A 16,958-nucleotide genomic window follows, 5' to 3' on the forward strand; every position below is an offset into this window, starting at 1 on the left:
CTGTACAGTACACACACACAAATGAAAATGACATGCTTACCTGATCATCCAAGAACACCTTGTAGGCATGCTGCACCAGGCCATCGACACTTATCACTTGGTTGATGAAAGTGACAACATTATGCTCAGCCAGAAGAGTAAGCACCATGATGGCTTCAACCATCAGCTGACGATACTCTGGCTGTGGGATGCAGTTCAGCACATGCTCAAACTCCAGGGCAAACTTAAGCTCACCTTGAGTCATCTGAAATAAGTATTTTACAAGGGATTGTTAGCAAATATATAAGGGCTGATTCTAGTGGAATTTGAATTCAAAAGCACTGAACAGTGGTGGGAAAAGCAAAGTTCTCAATTGAAATACTGAATTCCTCCAAAATGGGCATTTGTATATGTTTATTTTAACAAAGCCGTTATAGAGTTGCTCAAATGGTTGGAGCATGTACATTTCATATAAGAAAGTAAAAGCAAGCTGGACAACCAGCCATTACTGGCCAGTGTTCCGGCGTCCGCTTTTTAAAAGTCAACAACACAGCAAGTAACACAAATAAAGCAGTGCTGGTTTCACTTGATAAAAAACAATACAGATTAAGAAAGTACGTCCGCTTTTTAAAAGGCAACAACACAGCAAGTAACACAAATAAAGCAGTGCTGGTTTCACTTGATAAAAAACAATACAGATTCTGTGATTCATGCATGCACAAGCCAATGAACCCAAACAAGTTTGGTGTTTATGCCACCTGTGTTTTCAGGACAGTGTATATGACTGCTGTACGACAATGCATTCATCAGCTACACCGACTTCTTGTGACACTCTTATATAGACCTTTTTCATCATCTTTGTTGTCCCTTAAAGACCCCTTTCAGGGTATTATGTTACATAAGGGGGAGGGGGGTGTCACAGTGTCATGAACAAACAGTACGGTCATTATTATACATGATAAACAAAACTTAGTATAGATGCTTGCATGAAGTCTTAAGGGTGAAACAAAAAGCAGTACAACTGGTAGAACAACTGGTAGCACAATAGAGCTAAATGAGTTGTAGATGTTTGGGTAACAGCGCAGCAGTGGTAGAGTAAGGGTTTAAAAAACATGACAATAGGTGTTTAAATTTATCTGAATCATTTTCACTTACTATATTATCAAGTAGTGCATTGCATAGCTTAATAGCAGTAGGAAAGAATGATTTGTTGGAGGCATTAGAGGTAACGTGCAAGCATTGTATACTGAGGTTGCTAAACGGATGGTGAGAAGTGCAGTTGGGTGGAAGTAGAACAGTGTTCCTGAGGTGCAGGAAGTTATAAGAGAGATTGTGGAAAAGGGAAAGTTGTGAAAACTTTGGACGAAGCGTTGGACTAGGGATGCTGAGGGATTATTTCATGTAAGCTATACTTGTATGGCAGTCATAGTTCGAAGTAATAAAAATGTACCACACGATTCTGCACTGCTCCAAGTGACAATAAGGTAAGCCTGGTGAGGGTTCTGAATTGCTGAGGCATGCTCAAGTTTTGTCCGAATGAACGTTTCATAGGTGACCCTTGCATAAGGGAACAGGAGACAGCAAAGCAGGAACAACTTTATGAATCGGCAAAATTACGAGGGATTAGTCGACCAGGAGCCCTTTGGCCCTGGCAGCATCCTCAGCTTGCCGAACTGCTTGGAGTTGGTCATCTGGATCCGAGCTGAGCAGTGCGGTCTCCCACTGCTCTTGATCTTTATACGTTTTGTTCTGCATGGGTGCTCAAGAGCAAACCCAGATTATGTGCAAAATCGATCTTTTGAGCAGGTCATGTGATTTAGAGCAGTCATTAAGATTTGTGTGTGCAGATCACTTAAAGGGCCCCTAAACCCCCTCCGACATTTTCTCAAACACTTCAAGTAAACAAGCGCATCGCGTGCAGAATGCCGTCGCGATCAATGATGCCACACGCCGCAGCGCTACAGATCGCGGGCGCGCCACAATTTCGAAAAAACAACAGCTTCTCCTTTCCGGTCCCCGCCGTTCCCGCCACTGACATGTGTGACATCACCAGTGAAACTCGATGACGTTATCACTCTCGATGCTTGCGATTGGCTGAACGACAACCGACGACTTCCGGTTACTCTGCAAATAGCTGTTCGCGCGCACCTTGCTATTCTTGGTCGTGTTGCCGCTTGCGAATCGACGTCTGCGGCCCGTAACGCAACCGCCAAGTCGCTAGCGTAATTACACATCCACGCCTTGCGGTTTGATGAGCTCCGTGAACTCGAGCTCGGCTCCTCATCTCGAGCCGAGGTGGTCTGGCACGGCGTGTCCCCGTACGGGTCCATCACGTTGGCGATCCTTTGAAGGCGTGCGCGCAACACAGGGTCCATACCGGCACGATTCGTAGGGGCACGGGCCGGCGCGGCAGCAACAGCGGTTAGTCAACGAACAGTGCACCCAGATACCACACAGAGTTGACGGCGAGCTGGAGCGTAGGAGTCGCCGGAGTTGCGGCAACTGGAAGTAGACGCTGTCTCGAACAGCGCGTCAGCGGTGACGTATGCCACGCGAGATGAGGAGGGGCACTCAGCGAGGAGGGCAAAGCGGTTTTGGAAGAGGGTAGCGTAGGAAAGAGGGAAAGAAGCGATCGTCGCGTTTCGATCATCAAACGCGCGTAACTCCGCTATTAAGGCACAGTTTCGAAAAATTCTCACGGCTACGTGTTCGTTGTAAACTCGAGCACAACTTTTTCACCTCAACTAAATTTCGTCCGCTGGGTGGTTTAGGGGCCCTTTAAGATGATAAGTGCTTATAATGCCGAGGTAACTGTATGGGTCAACTTGAGTGAGGGCTGTAGAATGAAGAGAGTGCTGGTGATTAATGATTTGCCACTTGCAAGTTACACACATGTACTTGCATTTAGAAACGTTGAGGGACACTAGCCAAAGAGCGCACTAATTTACTATTTTGTTTAAGTCTTCCTGGAGTAGTAGTTCATCCTTGTGGGAGGATATGCGCTGATACAGGACACAGTCACCAGCGAATAATTGGACTGACAAAGAAATGCTCTTACGGAGGTCATTTATAAACATTAGAAACAGAAGAGGTCAAAGCACAGAGCTATATCGTACACGTGATAAGATTGAACTACTTGACGACTGAAGGTTATTAACAACAGTGCTTCCATGGGCGTTGCCATGTTTGATCATATGCTGACATGTCTACTGCTTGCCTCAGCCAGCTTATGCTGCCTGTGCATACAATGGCAGTGAACTATGCCTGTATGGCACAGTAAACTGATCTCTCGGTGTTTGTTGTGGAGAATGACTGCATGAACAGCACAACGTTTTGTTCAAAACTTCAGATGACAAGTAAGTGTGGCACATCCATCTTTCTGAGCTCATTATATCTTGTCAAAGTGGTGTAAACACTGCTGTATGATGCACATATTAGAAATTTTTTCAAACACACAGCAGTGCGTACTTGCAGACACTGCATTACATCATTTACTTCCAATGGCTTGGAAGCCACAGGTTGCCATGTATATGCAGTATGCATGTAAATGTGAGTGTAAATATGTAAAAGTTTACTGTATGTAAATGAGATGAGGCACTCATACTCTGCAATACATGCTCGATCAAGATACAAGCAATAGCATGGTGACGAGAGCCCATCGACTGCAAAGGATCATGCATCTGAGACAGGTTGCAAGGCATCTATAGATTTAAGAATGAATCCAGTTACGTTGAAGCAGTAAGGACTAGAAGAAGCACGATAAATAGCAAGAAATTAAATTTTACAAACCTCCCTAGTCAGGTGTTGAGAGAGCACTTTACCTTCTATAGAAAGGCCAACACACTGCAAGGAAAAATGTTGGAATTTAACACTTGAAAGTTTAATGTCTCAAGTGACAAACCTAACCAAGACGACACCACAAGTGCCTGCTGTAGGCTCACCCTCTCAAGCAACTTCCAGGCTCTTGGGTAAAAGCCCATTGGCACTCTATTAAGTGCACCATCCAGTCTTCGTCTACGGATCCACTGACCTTGGCGGTCAAAAGTTTCATCGTGCTTCTTTGTACTTGTAGCGATACTATCTCTCATGGTATGCTGCAGGGCATGCTGAAACACAAAATAAAAAAGGGGGAAAAGAAACATCTAATTAGCTGAATTGATTAAAGAATGACCATCAAAGCACTAACTTAGAGGTGATTAAAATTACATAATAAGAGCTTGAAAGAAAAGGAGAAACATGTATCATGTTTGTCCATCCTCTGTGTGTGCACTGTCGCATTGGATCAAGCACTCAGAGTACAATGAAATACTATTTGAGGATGCTTCAGGGCGATATCCTCAAAAGCTGTAGTGTTAATATAACGATATATTTGAACACAGATATAAAAAGAAGTACATCTAAAATTTGTGTTCAACTAATTATCAGATGTAAGAGGTATTTTCATTTCAGATTCAATTTTGTTATAATGAGCTTTGACTGTACAAGCACTATATAGCAAAAGTAAAAGACGCATTCCTTAAACTTCAGTTTTGTTCAGGAGACACTTCATTTCCTTAATTGAACCAACACAGCCGATTTGCCACTTCGGATATCTATAATAAAACACTATAGCTCACCAACCATTTTGTTCACTGCTAATATTCAAACAAGACTTTGAACCTGTATAAGAAACGTTATTTTTCCCCTCATCATGTAGCCTTCTATGAATTATGAATATTAGCACTGGTGTCATAAATGTGGAACAATGTTCTCATTTAATTATATTTACTCCAAAAGCCAAAGTTGTACAGCAGATATGCTCATTCAAATGCATACACAATATGCCTAATGAATTTAATGGCACTTAAAAATGTGACTTCAACATGTGCACATAGTGGTCCACTGTTAAAGGGAACACCGGAGCCCGCGGCGACTACTCGACGCCATGGCAGGCTGGCAGCTGCATCGAGTTTCACGCAGGTGCTGTGTGCACTGTGAGTGGTGCTCTTTTGTTGTCCGCTACTATCTGCTGCAGTGCGTCAAATCATCACGAAGCGAACTATTCATGCGACCAAAGAGCAGCGTGCACAGTGATCACTGCACATGTGTGGAACTTGCTGGAGCCGCTGGCCGGCAGTGGCACCGAGCAGCTGCCACAGGCTCCGATGTTCCTTTTAACAATGGACTGCTGTGTACATTTCAGCATCGAGGAGCTGTGCTGGTAACCACCCCACATGAAAACGGGAGTGTTATTGCTAGAACCAATCTTTGAAAAGGTAGCAATAATTTCTTATGAACTATTCCAGATGGAGTAAATACATAAATGGTCAGCTAGGCATGTCGAATTTCACTACTGGCATTTTGTGTACATTGCATACGTTTCTGTGTTATACCCTTCGTAGATGGGCCAGGACCTTCTTTGAATACCTGATAACTCTTATGTACAGTCAAACCTGACCATATCGAACTCGGGTAAATCCAATTATCCTTTATATAGAACTATTTTTGAACATGGCAATGCTTTCATGGCAGTGCATAGGAAAATCAACGGCTACATCGAACAAAAATAGCCGGAATGCTTGATATTGGTCACGAGGGCCCCCACCGGAAAAGCTGGCGCCACCATCAGTGTGACGTGCTAGGCAGGATCGGAAGTTGCGTTGTCTGCTTCAGGAACACCGATGCGCGCTGAAAACGAAATTTTAGAACGACACCTGAGCTTAATTCTTATTAAATGGGGAAGTTTTCCCACTCTGGCTGTGTGCTTGAGAACACTTGAAAGCACTGCATATGCAATCGCTGTCTTTGAAGGCATCTTGTATGGTGGGCCAGTACTTGGTGCCGCAGAGCAGGACGTATACGCAGCGGAGCTCGGAACTAGTCCAGCATACATTGTTGTGATATTTGTTCGCCTTCGCGCTGCACAATGCCACATGTTTCGCCTCGTCGACTGCTTCTCCTTCTCACAGCAGTCGCGAAGCCTAAGGTCTTAAAAGGACACTAAAGGCAAATGTTAACATTACTTGCTGAAATAGCGTTCCAGAAACCTCTTAGTGCTTGTTTCGTGCCAAGGAAATGCTTATTTTGAAAGAAAATCACATTTTAGTGGTCTGCACAGCGTTAGCGCACTTTGAATCGCCCGCCTGGCAAGGGCCTCCTGACGTAGCATTTGCCTTGCCCAATGTTGCCTGCCTTTACTGCCCGGCAGCCGACACTGCGGTTTCTGCTCTGAAGGACACATCACATGCCTTGCCCAATTTGCGGTTGATTTTGCAATCCTCTGCACGAAAGTGCAGTGAGCACACATGCAGATTTCTTGGTTGTTTAGCACACTGTCGCAGAGGCACCGCACTCGGCCACTACGGCGTAGGGTTTTATTTGCGGCAGCCACTGGAAAGTCACGTCGCTTTCATTGCTGCAGCAACTGTTGCTCAAGCGGCGCACACCATTCAGGCACCTGGCAACATAACAGGGATGCGCCATTTTGTCGAACTTTCCGTTAAAGCGACTTTCATGAGCGTACACAGCACCCGCAACACTACGCGATAATGAAACTACCACTGAGACGTGACCGCGCGAGCGAAGAGCAGCCCGGCGAAAACGGAACTTTTAAACCACCCGCGCTGTTCTCCTTGGTAACGCCAAGTTCTTTTTATTCATGAATGAAACAGAAACGCACAGGCAGCATTTTATTACGTCTTGTACTGTACGGAATGTTATTTTAGGGGTGAAGCGCCTCTTAGTCTAACCTTGTCACGCGTCCGACGTAAGGCGTAACCGGCAGTACCTCCCTAACAGTATCTCCCATCACCGATCCTTCGCAAACTGCCCACTACTTCGTCTTTGCAAACATCCCACTATGACCCATCACTGATTCATCACTTCACCGACCATAAAGCCGTTATAATGAAGGGGGAACGGAAGCCACGTCTAGCTACCACTTACGATTAATAAAATTTCTTGTATAAATATATACAGTGTTTGTCACGTCTTTGATGATGTACTGGGCTATCGCTTTGATTACTGCTGGGTGAAACCACTGAAGATTTCACGGTGTAACCATGATTGCTTCAGGAGCTTCGCCCAAGCTCTTCATCATTCACCCGTGGATATGCTGTGATTTTTTAAAATTATAAATCGTTTTAGTACTAGTGATTAATTGTACTCGGGACTCTTGATGTCATCGGGCTCATTCCAAAATGTCCCACTGATGGCGCATATCGTGTCCTACATTTACCTTAATTTCTCAATTAGTAGAGCACTGCTGTTGATAATACTAAAGTTTTAGGCATTCTCAAACATTCACCTTTCACTCTGACATAAATTGTTATTTGCCTTTAGTGTCCCTTTAAGCTTTGGTCTATGCATGTTTTGATGCTATAGATACTGGCAAGTTCACTGGAATGGAAAGGGAGTGGTAGAAAGCATGTTAAAAAAGAAGGCACGGCATGTTTGTCTTAGCCCCAACCAATCAATGTACTGGATTAAAAAAGAGAAGCAGCGGGAACTTTTTCACTGAGGAGACCGATAAACGTAGGGTGCAATGCAACTTCAGAAATAATGATAATTAAATGTCCAAGAACTTACAAAAAAATGAATCTTGCTGACAGCGCGCACAAGTTACCATAGGAGCCAGTTTTCTTAAATTTTTTAAGAAATTATTTTCGAAAAGATTGGATAATGTCCACGTAAAAACAGCTACTTGTGTATACATTTATAAATGTTGACATATGCTGCTGCCACGATATCGCTTAAATGGGGCTTCATTCTGGTATGCCCCATTTATTCATACAGACATACCACGGTATAAGCTGATGTATGACACATAGTTCGTCCTCAAGGATTGCCTGCATTTCATGCAAAAAGCTTGTTTGAGGATACCCCATCGCAAAGAATGCGCACAATGTGCGCTCCCTGTACATATTCTGTAAACAGATAGTGCCTGTAACTGTGTCTTATTTTTGTCCAAGATTATTATTTGACTGTAAACACTTCCCTCATTTCGAAAGTATCCACAGATATGTCCGGCAGGGGCTTCCGCATGTCATTTTTGTAGAGCGCCGACAGCCAAACATATGAGGGTGCCAGCGTTATCCTACCTAGCACATGAGAGAGGCACGTCCGATAAAGGGCGACTCCGTAACTCCTTGCCCCCAATATTCGATGTTCCCCCTCGAACATCGGCCAACGCGAAGCTCCCAAAGAAGTTGTCTTTCCCTCACAAATTTTGGGCTTAGGGGCTTTTCCACATGCATTTTGGAGAGCTAGTGATGGAATAAGGAGGGCGCCGCGCAAAGCGAATAGAAACTACGTTTTGCCATCACGTCTTTCCCCCATGATATCTCGTCGTTGTGTCGCCAGTCCGTTGTATGGGGTTGCTGCTCACTTCTACGCTTGTTCTGTTATCGTGATTGATGCCGTAAAACTGAAGAACCTGCCGTTCTCCACAAAGCTGGTGATAATCAGTACAGTCAAACGTGGAGAACACAAGTCTGACGTCGCTGCTGCATACAGCATCACAAGAAGCACACTGAGTATGATACTGAAAAACAAGGCCAACATTAGGGCCAAGGCAGGAGTACGCAGAGCTGCGTATGAAGATATTGAGCCGCTATTTACATTTGTACCGTATTTTCTCGTGTATAACCCGCCCCTGCATATTACCCCACATCCCCAACCTCAAAATACGAAAAAATACAATATTCCGCTGATTGCCGAGAAGGCGAAGCAGTGCCATGAAGTCAACTTGGGCACCAAAATTCGCACCGAAAACGCAATAATTTCATCAAAAGTTGTGTTATGAATTATCTTATATATCGAACTAATCCCCGTTTTCTTGTGAGTTCAATATATGCGGGTTCGACTGTAGTAGCTTGGTCAACAGTAATGCCAAATATAGTAAGTAGGAGCATACCTTATTTATTTTGCTGCCTTGCACTGAAACGATACCATCGCTGCCTGGAAAAATACATACACAGATAAAATAAATATATGAAATCAATAAAATCTTCCTTACGACTTATGCAAGTGCAAAAGCTCTTGAGTTAACTCAAACTGCAGGTCTGCTTGGCCACCTATGCAAGTAAGATAAATTGTACAAGAAAGATGGCAGCTATTCATCATGATGAGAAAAAAAAGTATTCAAGGTTTTTAGTATCCTACGAATGACATCGAATTGAGATATTCTGGCTATTACAGTAAGGCTGTGGCTGTACTGGCAAGCAGTGGCATATAATAAACACATTCCTAAATATAATCTGAGCAGAGTTGTACGTTATGCATTACAAGTAATTTGTTACTTTTAATAGATTACATTTTCTTGTAATTTTGTAACATAATCAATTACTTTTTCGAAAATGTAACCTTCTAGGTAATTCAATTACATTTTCTTGTAATTGATTACCAGTAATCAATTACTTCTTTTTCCGAAATCAAGTTGTAACCAGTCTAGTCTTCTACGGCAGTTCTCATCCCGAAAAATTTGTGACATTCCCAGTCCAGATTCCCATCCCTGTCCAAACTGTCCCTACAGAGCCTATTTTTTCACCTTTTCCTTGGCCTTACCAGCAACGCCTTACCGAAGTGCCAGCAAGAGCGAAGCGCGATGCTTGATAGAGGACATGAACACTAGCACCAAAGCACTGCGCGACTACGAGATGGTACGCAAGGTGTTCCTACGTTATAATACTGCCTTCCCTCCAGTGAGAGAGTGTTCAGTGTAGCAGCTGACCTCTCAACGAGGAAACGTGGAATAATCAGCGATGACAACTTTGAAAAACAACTCCTGTTTAAAGTTTAAAGCCACAGTAAGCCTCCCAGCCTTCACGCAAGCCTCCAGCCTTCTCTCTACCACGCAAGCCACAGTAGTTCATGGTAGTCTGATTAAACTTGTGTTATTGTGAAAGGGCAACAAAATTTTGAAGTAATGCAAAAGTAATCGATTACATTTCTGTAATTGCTCAGTTACTTTTCTGGGGCTGTAATTGACCACTGTAATCAAATATGTTTTAAAGGAAGTAATTGTAATCGTAATTGGTTACTTATATTCTGTAACATGTACAAGTCTGAATCTGAGTCAGCACATTTGTTGATATATAATTTTTTTTTTATTGTTGGGGTTTTGATGTCCCAAAACCACAATATGATTATGAGGAACACTGTAGTGGAGGGCTCCGGAAATTTTGACCACCTGGGGTTCTTTAACATGCATCTAAGTTTGTTGATATATATGCTACGATGTAAATTCAATCTGGGATGAAACTGACACTGCATATGCATTGAGTAACTTTTTTTTTTTCATGTGCTGCACACATGCCAGAGCCAGGTTTCTTTACAATTCCTTATAAGATACCAGAATCTTGTTCTCTCTTTCCAACAATGCAGCCTGCAGTAAAAGCTATAGTACTCGTCATTTAATACTGTAGTACCTGCTGTTTGTACTATGATAGTTTGTTATTATAGTCTGGTTTGTTGTGTTGTAATTACTGCTAAGTTTAACCCATATATGCCCAAACTCAGAAAAAACGACAAAACAAATATTTCTTTTCACTAAAAGTGTACTTGCACCCTCAAAAGAAAGCACAAGTTCTTTATTTACTGCCAGGTGAACGCAACACTGTTTTGTAAGCTGTCCTATACATATAGGACACTGGGCATTAGGGGTGCTATGCGCGGGGGTGGTATGCCTTGAAACATTTCATGTGCACACTGACATTGCACTTCTTCCTCTCCATGATGTCTTTCATACGAAGCACCCGTTTTCCTAGAGAAAGCGGTTGGCATTTCACGTGCACTTCTTCCTCACTATGGCGTCTTTCACACAAAGCAGGCGTTTGGCCGGAGAAAGCGGTCGGCACGTGGCAGCATAAAAAGCAAGCAATGTCTAGGCTTGCACACATTTAGAATGAGGCCTGCTTGATGTGCTGTAGGTGGCGCTAGTCATCAGCTAAAGAAATAGCGATGTTAGAGTGCATCAAAGAGGCGTCCTATATGTAGGACACTGGGCATATATGGGTTAAAATGCTTTGCTAGATTTTTTTTAAGAATACACTTGCTTTGTACCATCCCAAATGCCTTTTAATTTCATTTCTTTAACATTTTGCTTTGCTTTTTCTTTTTTACTTCACTTGTATTCGCTCCACAGTCCTCAACTGCTCCTGCATGCTACCGAGCAGCCAATTAAATGAGGTCCCACATATGCCTTGAGCTCTTTCTGTATGTCCACGTGCAGTGTAAACTTCCATAGCTTTCTTCAATGATATTCTTCAAACCTCAATGACATTAAAAACAGAAACTGAAAGCTTCAAGATCAAGTCTTTTTAGAGCATGCAATGAGATCACCACAGTTTTGCACTCACTGTTGAATATAACAAACTCTTTGCCACTCAGAATTTGCCGCAAAAGCATTTTCATTTCAAACGGTCGCATGTTGAGGAGGTATTCAGATGCTTCATCAGCTGAAACAAAAACACCCAGTGGTCAGATGAAGCCACACACTACAGGAACTCCTAAACTATGCCTGCCCAGAGCACTTACCAGAACACTGAAGTGAACGCCCAAGCTCAGTGACCATGACTTGGATGATAAGTCCCACACGAAGCCTCAACATCTCTTGAAAGAGCTCTGGCTCTGTTCGAATGAACATAGACAAATACACAAGCAGCTCCTGCAAAACAAAGCATCAAAATATGCAATTAGCCATTTGCAATGGCAATGACTATTGCAAATGAATTTATACAAGTCACTGCCAAACATATTTAATAACTATTGATGTTGCCACCACTTATTAGTAAACTGATGCATCATTTTAATCCACAGCAGCATTAATAATAATTTTGATGCTGAGCAATACACTCATGCTACATGTACAAGGCACAAAAATAATGGCATCACTTTTCTACATAAACCTACAAATGCAAAAGTATCAGCATTTGCACACATTCTTTTTCTTTGAGCACCACACTTTAAATTCTGCAACACTTTTTGAGTGTTGCAAATGGTTGTGGCCAATGATTGGTCAGATTCAACATCCCAAAGCAATACAAAAGCTGTCAGAGATGCCATAATGATGGGCTCCGCATTAATTACGGCTACTGGGTTTCTTGAATGTTCAGCACGTGGGCATTCGCATCCTGCCCCATCCCTGTTAAAATATAGCTGCAGCAGCTTAAAAATCAAGCCCACAATCCCCTGCTCAGCAGCAGGAGGCTGTAACTGCAGAGCCATTGCAGCGGGTGCCCAATTGAAGTCAGTCTATGACAACATCTAAGCTACAAACATTGCATATTACCTCTTCCCACACATCGTAGGATGCAGAACCCAGCTGAAATATTCACTTGTTCTTTCCCGTTTGTGACTAAAATTCCTGCCATGCTTCCAGTGAAACATCAACATATGAACACTTAAGACCACTGTGGTTTTCTTCCAATGGCACATATCATAAACAGCACAAGCAATAGTGAGCAGAGCAGTGGAGAAAGCATACCGAGGGGGAAAAAAAAGTTACGGTGAAGAAAATAAACCAAGTGAGAAATGAGCTGTGCACCAAAACCCGCCATAGTTATCAAGGTACACGAGGAAATATAAGAAAATAAAATCACAGCGTGGCACTGAGCATTCCCGTTGTCAGCGGAGAGTGGCAGCTTCCAGCATGCTAAGAACAACAAAGGAGAGAAACAGCCTTAACAGTTGTGAAGGGCAGCTGTTGGCTATTCATCACTCTGTCAAACAGTCTGAAAAAAATTCTGAGTGGAGAACATCAATGGGCCAGTGTTCTTTCACGGCTAAAATCTAGGTTCCAGCTTCGTTATTTAAAATTTTTGAGAATCTCCTTTATTTATTCTTCCTCTTTTTCAGACTGTGTAACCGGTGCAAATTTCACTTATTCATAAGGAACAGGTTAATGAAACACTTGCTCCTTTATTTATTATTCTTCCTCTTTTCCAAACTGTATAACCGGTGCAAATTTCACTTATTCATAAAGAACAGGTTAATGAAACACATGCCCCGTTATTTATTATTCTTCCTCTTTTCCAAACTATATAACCGGTGCAAATTTCACTTGTTCACAAAGAACAGGTTAATAAAACACATGCCCCGTTATTTATTAGATGCGAAGTATCTTATGGCGGGGTTCAATCCGGTGGTGGTGGTGTGCGGCGTGACCACCCTTACTGCGCATGCGCATACCCTCCCCACTCACCCTCTCCCCTCCCCCTCCTCACTTCCCCTCTCCCCTTACCCCCTCTCACCTTTCCCTCTCTCCCCTTTCCCATCTTCACCTTCCTCTCCCCTCCCCTGTCTACTTCCCCTCTCCCCTACCCCTTTCCACTCTTCCTCTGAAACGCGGGCTAGACATGCCGAAATTCTCTCCTGCGCAACGCCGCGATGAGCACCAGCGCACGCGCGTCCCCTCCCTCTCTCTCTCTCCTCTCCTACGCTGCCCCCTCTCGCACGCCTGCCGACTGTGTTCCCCGCTCGCCCTGTGAGAATTAACGGCCAAGCTAGAGGGAAGACAAGACGCGCGTAGCGTTCCTCTTAGCGTTCCACGACGCGAGGTCGGTAGCATCCCTAAAGAACGCCAACGGAACGCGATCATGCAAGTGCTCCGGCTTCACATCGCCTCATGGTCCCCTTTAGCGGGAAATGGTGTAATTTTATTCTTCCTCTTTTCCAAACTATATAACCGGTGCAAATTTCACTTATTCATAAAGAACAGGTTAATGAAACACTTGCTCCTTTATTTATTATTCTTCCTCTTTTCCAAACTGTATAACCGGTGCAAATTTCACTTATTCATAAAGAACAGGTTAATGAAACACATGCCCCGTTATTTATTATTCTTCCTCTTTTCCAAACTGTATAACCAGTGCAAATTTCACTTATTCATAAAGAACAGGTTAATGAAACACATGCCCCGTTATTTATTATTCTTCCTCTTTTCCAAAGTGTATAACCGGTGCAAATTTCACTTATTCATAAAGAACAGGTTAATGAAACACATGCCCCGTTATTTATTATTCTTCCTCTTTTCCAAACTGTATAACCTGTGCAAATTTCACTTTTCATAAAGAACAGGTTAATGAAACACATGCCTCGTTATTTATTATTCTTCCTCTTTTCCAAACTGTATAACCGGTGCAAATTTCACTTGTTAATAAAGAACAAGTTAATGAAACACATCTCAAGTTTCTATGAAAACACTTTTCTACATTTGCAGTCTGCTAGGTGCAAACATTTCACTAGCATTGTGTGGAATTTATACTGTATTTAAAACTTTTGCATTCTTCATGCAGTGACTGCGAAGAGAACAGGCTTTCGAGATAAACAACAATTTTTTAACTGCTCTAAAAAACACATATCAAGGTTTTGTGACACACAACACCAGGTAGCAACAACTAATTATGCCAAATGTGCCACTAAGTCGTCGTACCCAAAGCCATCGTAATTAAGTGAAAAATGGGCTAGAACAAGAAAGGCATATCTGTCGTTTTTAAACAACTCTTAAACACAACATTATGAAGTAAAGTTTGCAATACATAGGAATAGTACATGCGTAATAGCGCTGATTAACCCTTTCTGTGCCATGGGCAGGTCTCACACATCCAGGTGTTTCCAGAAAAATCTGCCCATGACGAGCCTTACTTGTCCAAGGACTTTTTATTCAAGTGACGGTTTCATAATTTTTGTGTGAATGCTGAGCTGCGAGATAGTTCAAAATTACAGACTTTTTTTAAGGCTGCAGTTGAAAGATAACGTAGAAGTCGAGCAGTGCTAGGTTTTAAAAAACGGCACCACAGTGTTAGATGGCTGCAGCAACAACAGTACCTTTTCAATGCCTGAATTGTGGTATCTATGGGTGTTCTCTGACCCCAAGTAAACAATTAGGACTGCTTTAGCGAGTCCTGTAGCAAGTTTCAACTTTGTATAAGCAAATGCAAAGCAGATCTCAAGCCTCTAGCGGCCTCCCTCATGTGGATGCAGTTTAAAAAAGATGCTTTGCTATCACTGTCTTCTATTTCTTTCACATGCTGTGCCACCTATTGTACTGCATGAAGGACAACAACCTGCTTTGCTCAAGGCATAACACTTGATATTATTTTTAGCTTTATTGTGTCCAACAAATAATACCTGTTGATAACATTTGTTAGATTGTTGATGTTTTTTTCTTTTTTGTGCAGTGACGTAAAATGTAAGATAGCGCTACTCATGTAAAATCTATGCATATATTTAGTGATTGATGTTGTGATGGATGTTTTTGCCTGTGCCACCCTACAAGGATCCCTTGGGTTTAGCAGCATTACAAGTAAAAAATAAATGAAAAGCATGCTTACATTACAATAAATATTGCATTTCACATAGACTGTTTCTGTGACCTTGCCTATTTGATACTTACAGGCATGAGAAACTCATTGACAGCAAAATAAAACAAAGTAACAAATGAACTATTAAGATTACAATATTAATGAAAACCATTCATTATGAATCTGATGTTAAAGATTACTATAAATGTTGGTGGTTTTCCAAAAAGAAAAGCTTTCACATAAAGGGTTAATAATGCAATGGACAATGAAAGGTAAAATACATGCATGGCACACAGTGGGAAAGTAAAATTTAACTGTCACTGACAACATATGCTGCTTTCAACATAAGGTAACAATGGTGAAGTTGACGGCTTGACATAGTCCATGAAATGGAAAAAAATCATTACTATTGCTAGGGTTTAATGGTAAAAAGGCTACACTAACAACAAAGCACCAGGACTATGAAATTACATGCATAAAACAATTAAAAATCCTGAGACTTGTAAATGGATCATTTACACTCGCATAACAATGTCATCGTTAATAATGTTAACTGAGACTGTTGTAAATGAATTGTTAACACTCACATAACAATGTCATTGTTAATAATGTTACGTAACAATGTTTTTTATAGGCCTGTGCAATACGGTGTATAGCAGCTGTAGAATGACTTGATCCTATTCATATATCTGAAGAAGGCTTTACAGTGACTAAGGCCACAAAGACACTGCGAGCAGTCAAGAGTCCTTGTTTTCTCCTGTCGTGATTGCTGACACTTCTTCTGTTGGTCCACCGGTGCTTGCGATGGAAACAATATTCCTGGCAGCGCGGTGAAGTTAATCACAAAGTTTTAGCAGGTATAGCTTTTGAATAGGCCTTGTTAAGATAAGGCCTCCTTGCTGTTTCACCTTGCAAGAATGGACATGACCATCCGAATTCTAGAGACCTGAATGATTCTTGCTATATTCCGTAGTTGCCAAGGTGGGTGGCGTCTCGGAATGCACTATAGCAATGCTGCCTTCCTTTAAATCCGTGGCTGGTCAATTGGCAGCAAAATGAGCAGATTGGAGTTGGAGTCAGTATTCTTTGTTCCATCAATTCCAAAGGCTTTCAGTCAGGCACTGTCTCTACTGCACTCTCTGGACGGCCCTCGTATTCATTTATCTTTGTTTTCCCGATGCAGCCAAGCCAAATCGCTGTGAGCCTTCTTGTGTTCAAACTTATATTTGGCGAACCTTCTCCAAGCCCTTGGCGTGCAGACTGAGGACTCCCTTTCCTGCCAGCTAACAGAAGTAGGCAGTCAGATCAACAGGCCTCTCAGCTCACTGGTTCACTGGTCTCAGCTCACAGCCACTGGTTCGTCTCTTTCATCTTTCAGCAGCAGGCGCTTCTTGCCAAAACAGTTGAGCAACGCCTTCATGTCCAGAGTGCTGTCCAGGGAAGGGAGTTCTGCTGCCTTGCCACCAATGCCCGCAGTATTAGATAAGGATGCGTCATCTTGGGCAAGCTGCAAGAGACACTCTCGCAGCCACTGGATGCTGTGATGATGTGCAATTGATTGTGCTTTCCCACTGCCTGGGGCCTCTAAAGCTTCCTGGTTCAATGCTCGGTTTCGGCACCAAAATGTGGAATACCTTGTAGAGCAGCCATAGAATAACTTAATCTCATCAATTCATTTGATAGGTGCTTTTAATTATA

General features: G+C 42.5%; 1 protein-coding gene across 2 annotated transcripts in view; it reads right to left on the bottom strand.

The window, feature by feature from the left end:
* Positions 1-16,958, bottom strand: part of LOC119400430 (probable phosphorylase b kinase regulatory subunit alpha) — an 84,003-nt gene that overhangs the window by 4,406 nt on the left and 62,639 nt on the right. For both annotated transcript variants that reach the window (XM_037667470.2, XM_037667480.2), the window contains 6 exons: positions 11,494-11,623; positions 11,316-11,414; positions 8,873-8,916; positions 3,921-4,085; positions 3,769-3,822; positions 41-244 (listed from right to left, as the gene is read on the bottom strand). In XM_037667470.2, coding sequence (XP_037523398.1) covers positions 41-244; positions 3,769-3,822; positions 3,921-4,085; positions 8,873-8,916; positions 11,316-11,414; positions 11,494-11,623 — 696 coding nt within the window. The remainder of the gene's footprint in view (positions 1-40; positions 245-3,768; positions 3,823-3,920; positions 4,086-8,872; positions 8,917-11,315; positions 11,415-11,493; positions 11,624-16,958) is intronic.

The sequence above is a fragment of the Rhipicephalus sanguineus genome, chromosome 1, assembly GCF_013339695.2.
Source record: "Rhipicephalus sanguineus isolate Rsan-2018 chromosome 1, BIME_Rsan_1.4, whole genome shotgun sequence".
In the NCBI taxonomy this organism is placed as follows: domain Eukaryota; kingdom Metazoa; phylum Arthropoda; class Arachnida; order Ixodida; family Ixodidae; genus Rhipicephalus; species Rhipicephalus sanguineus.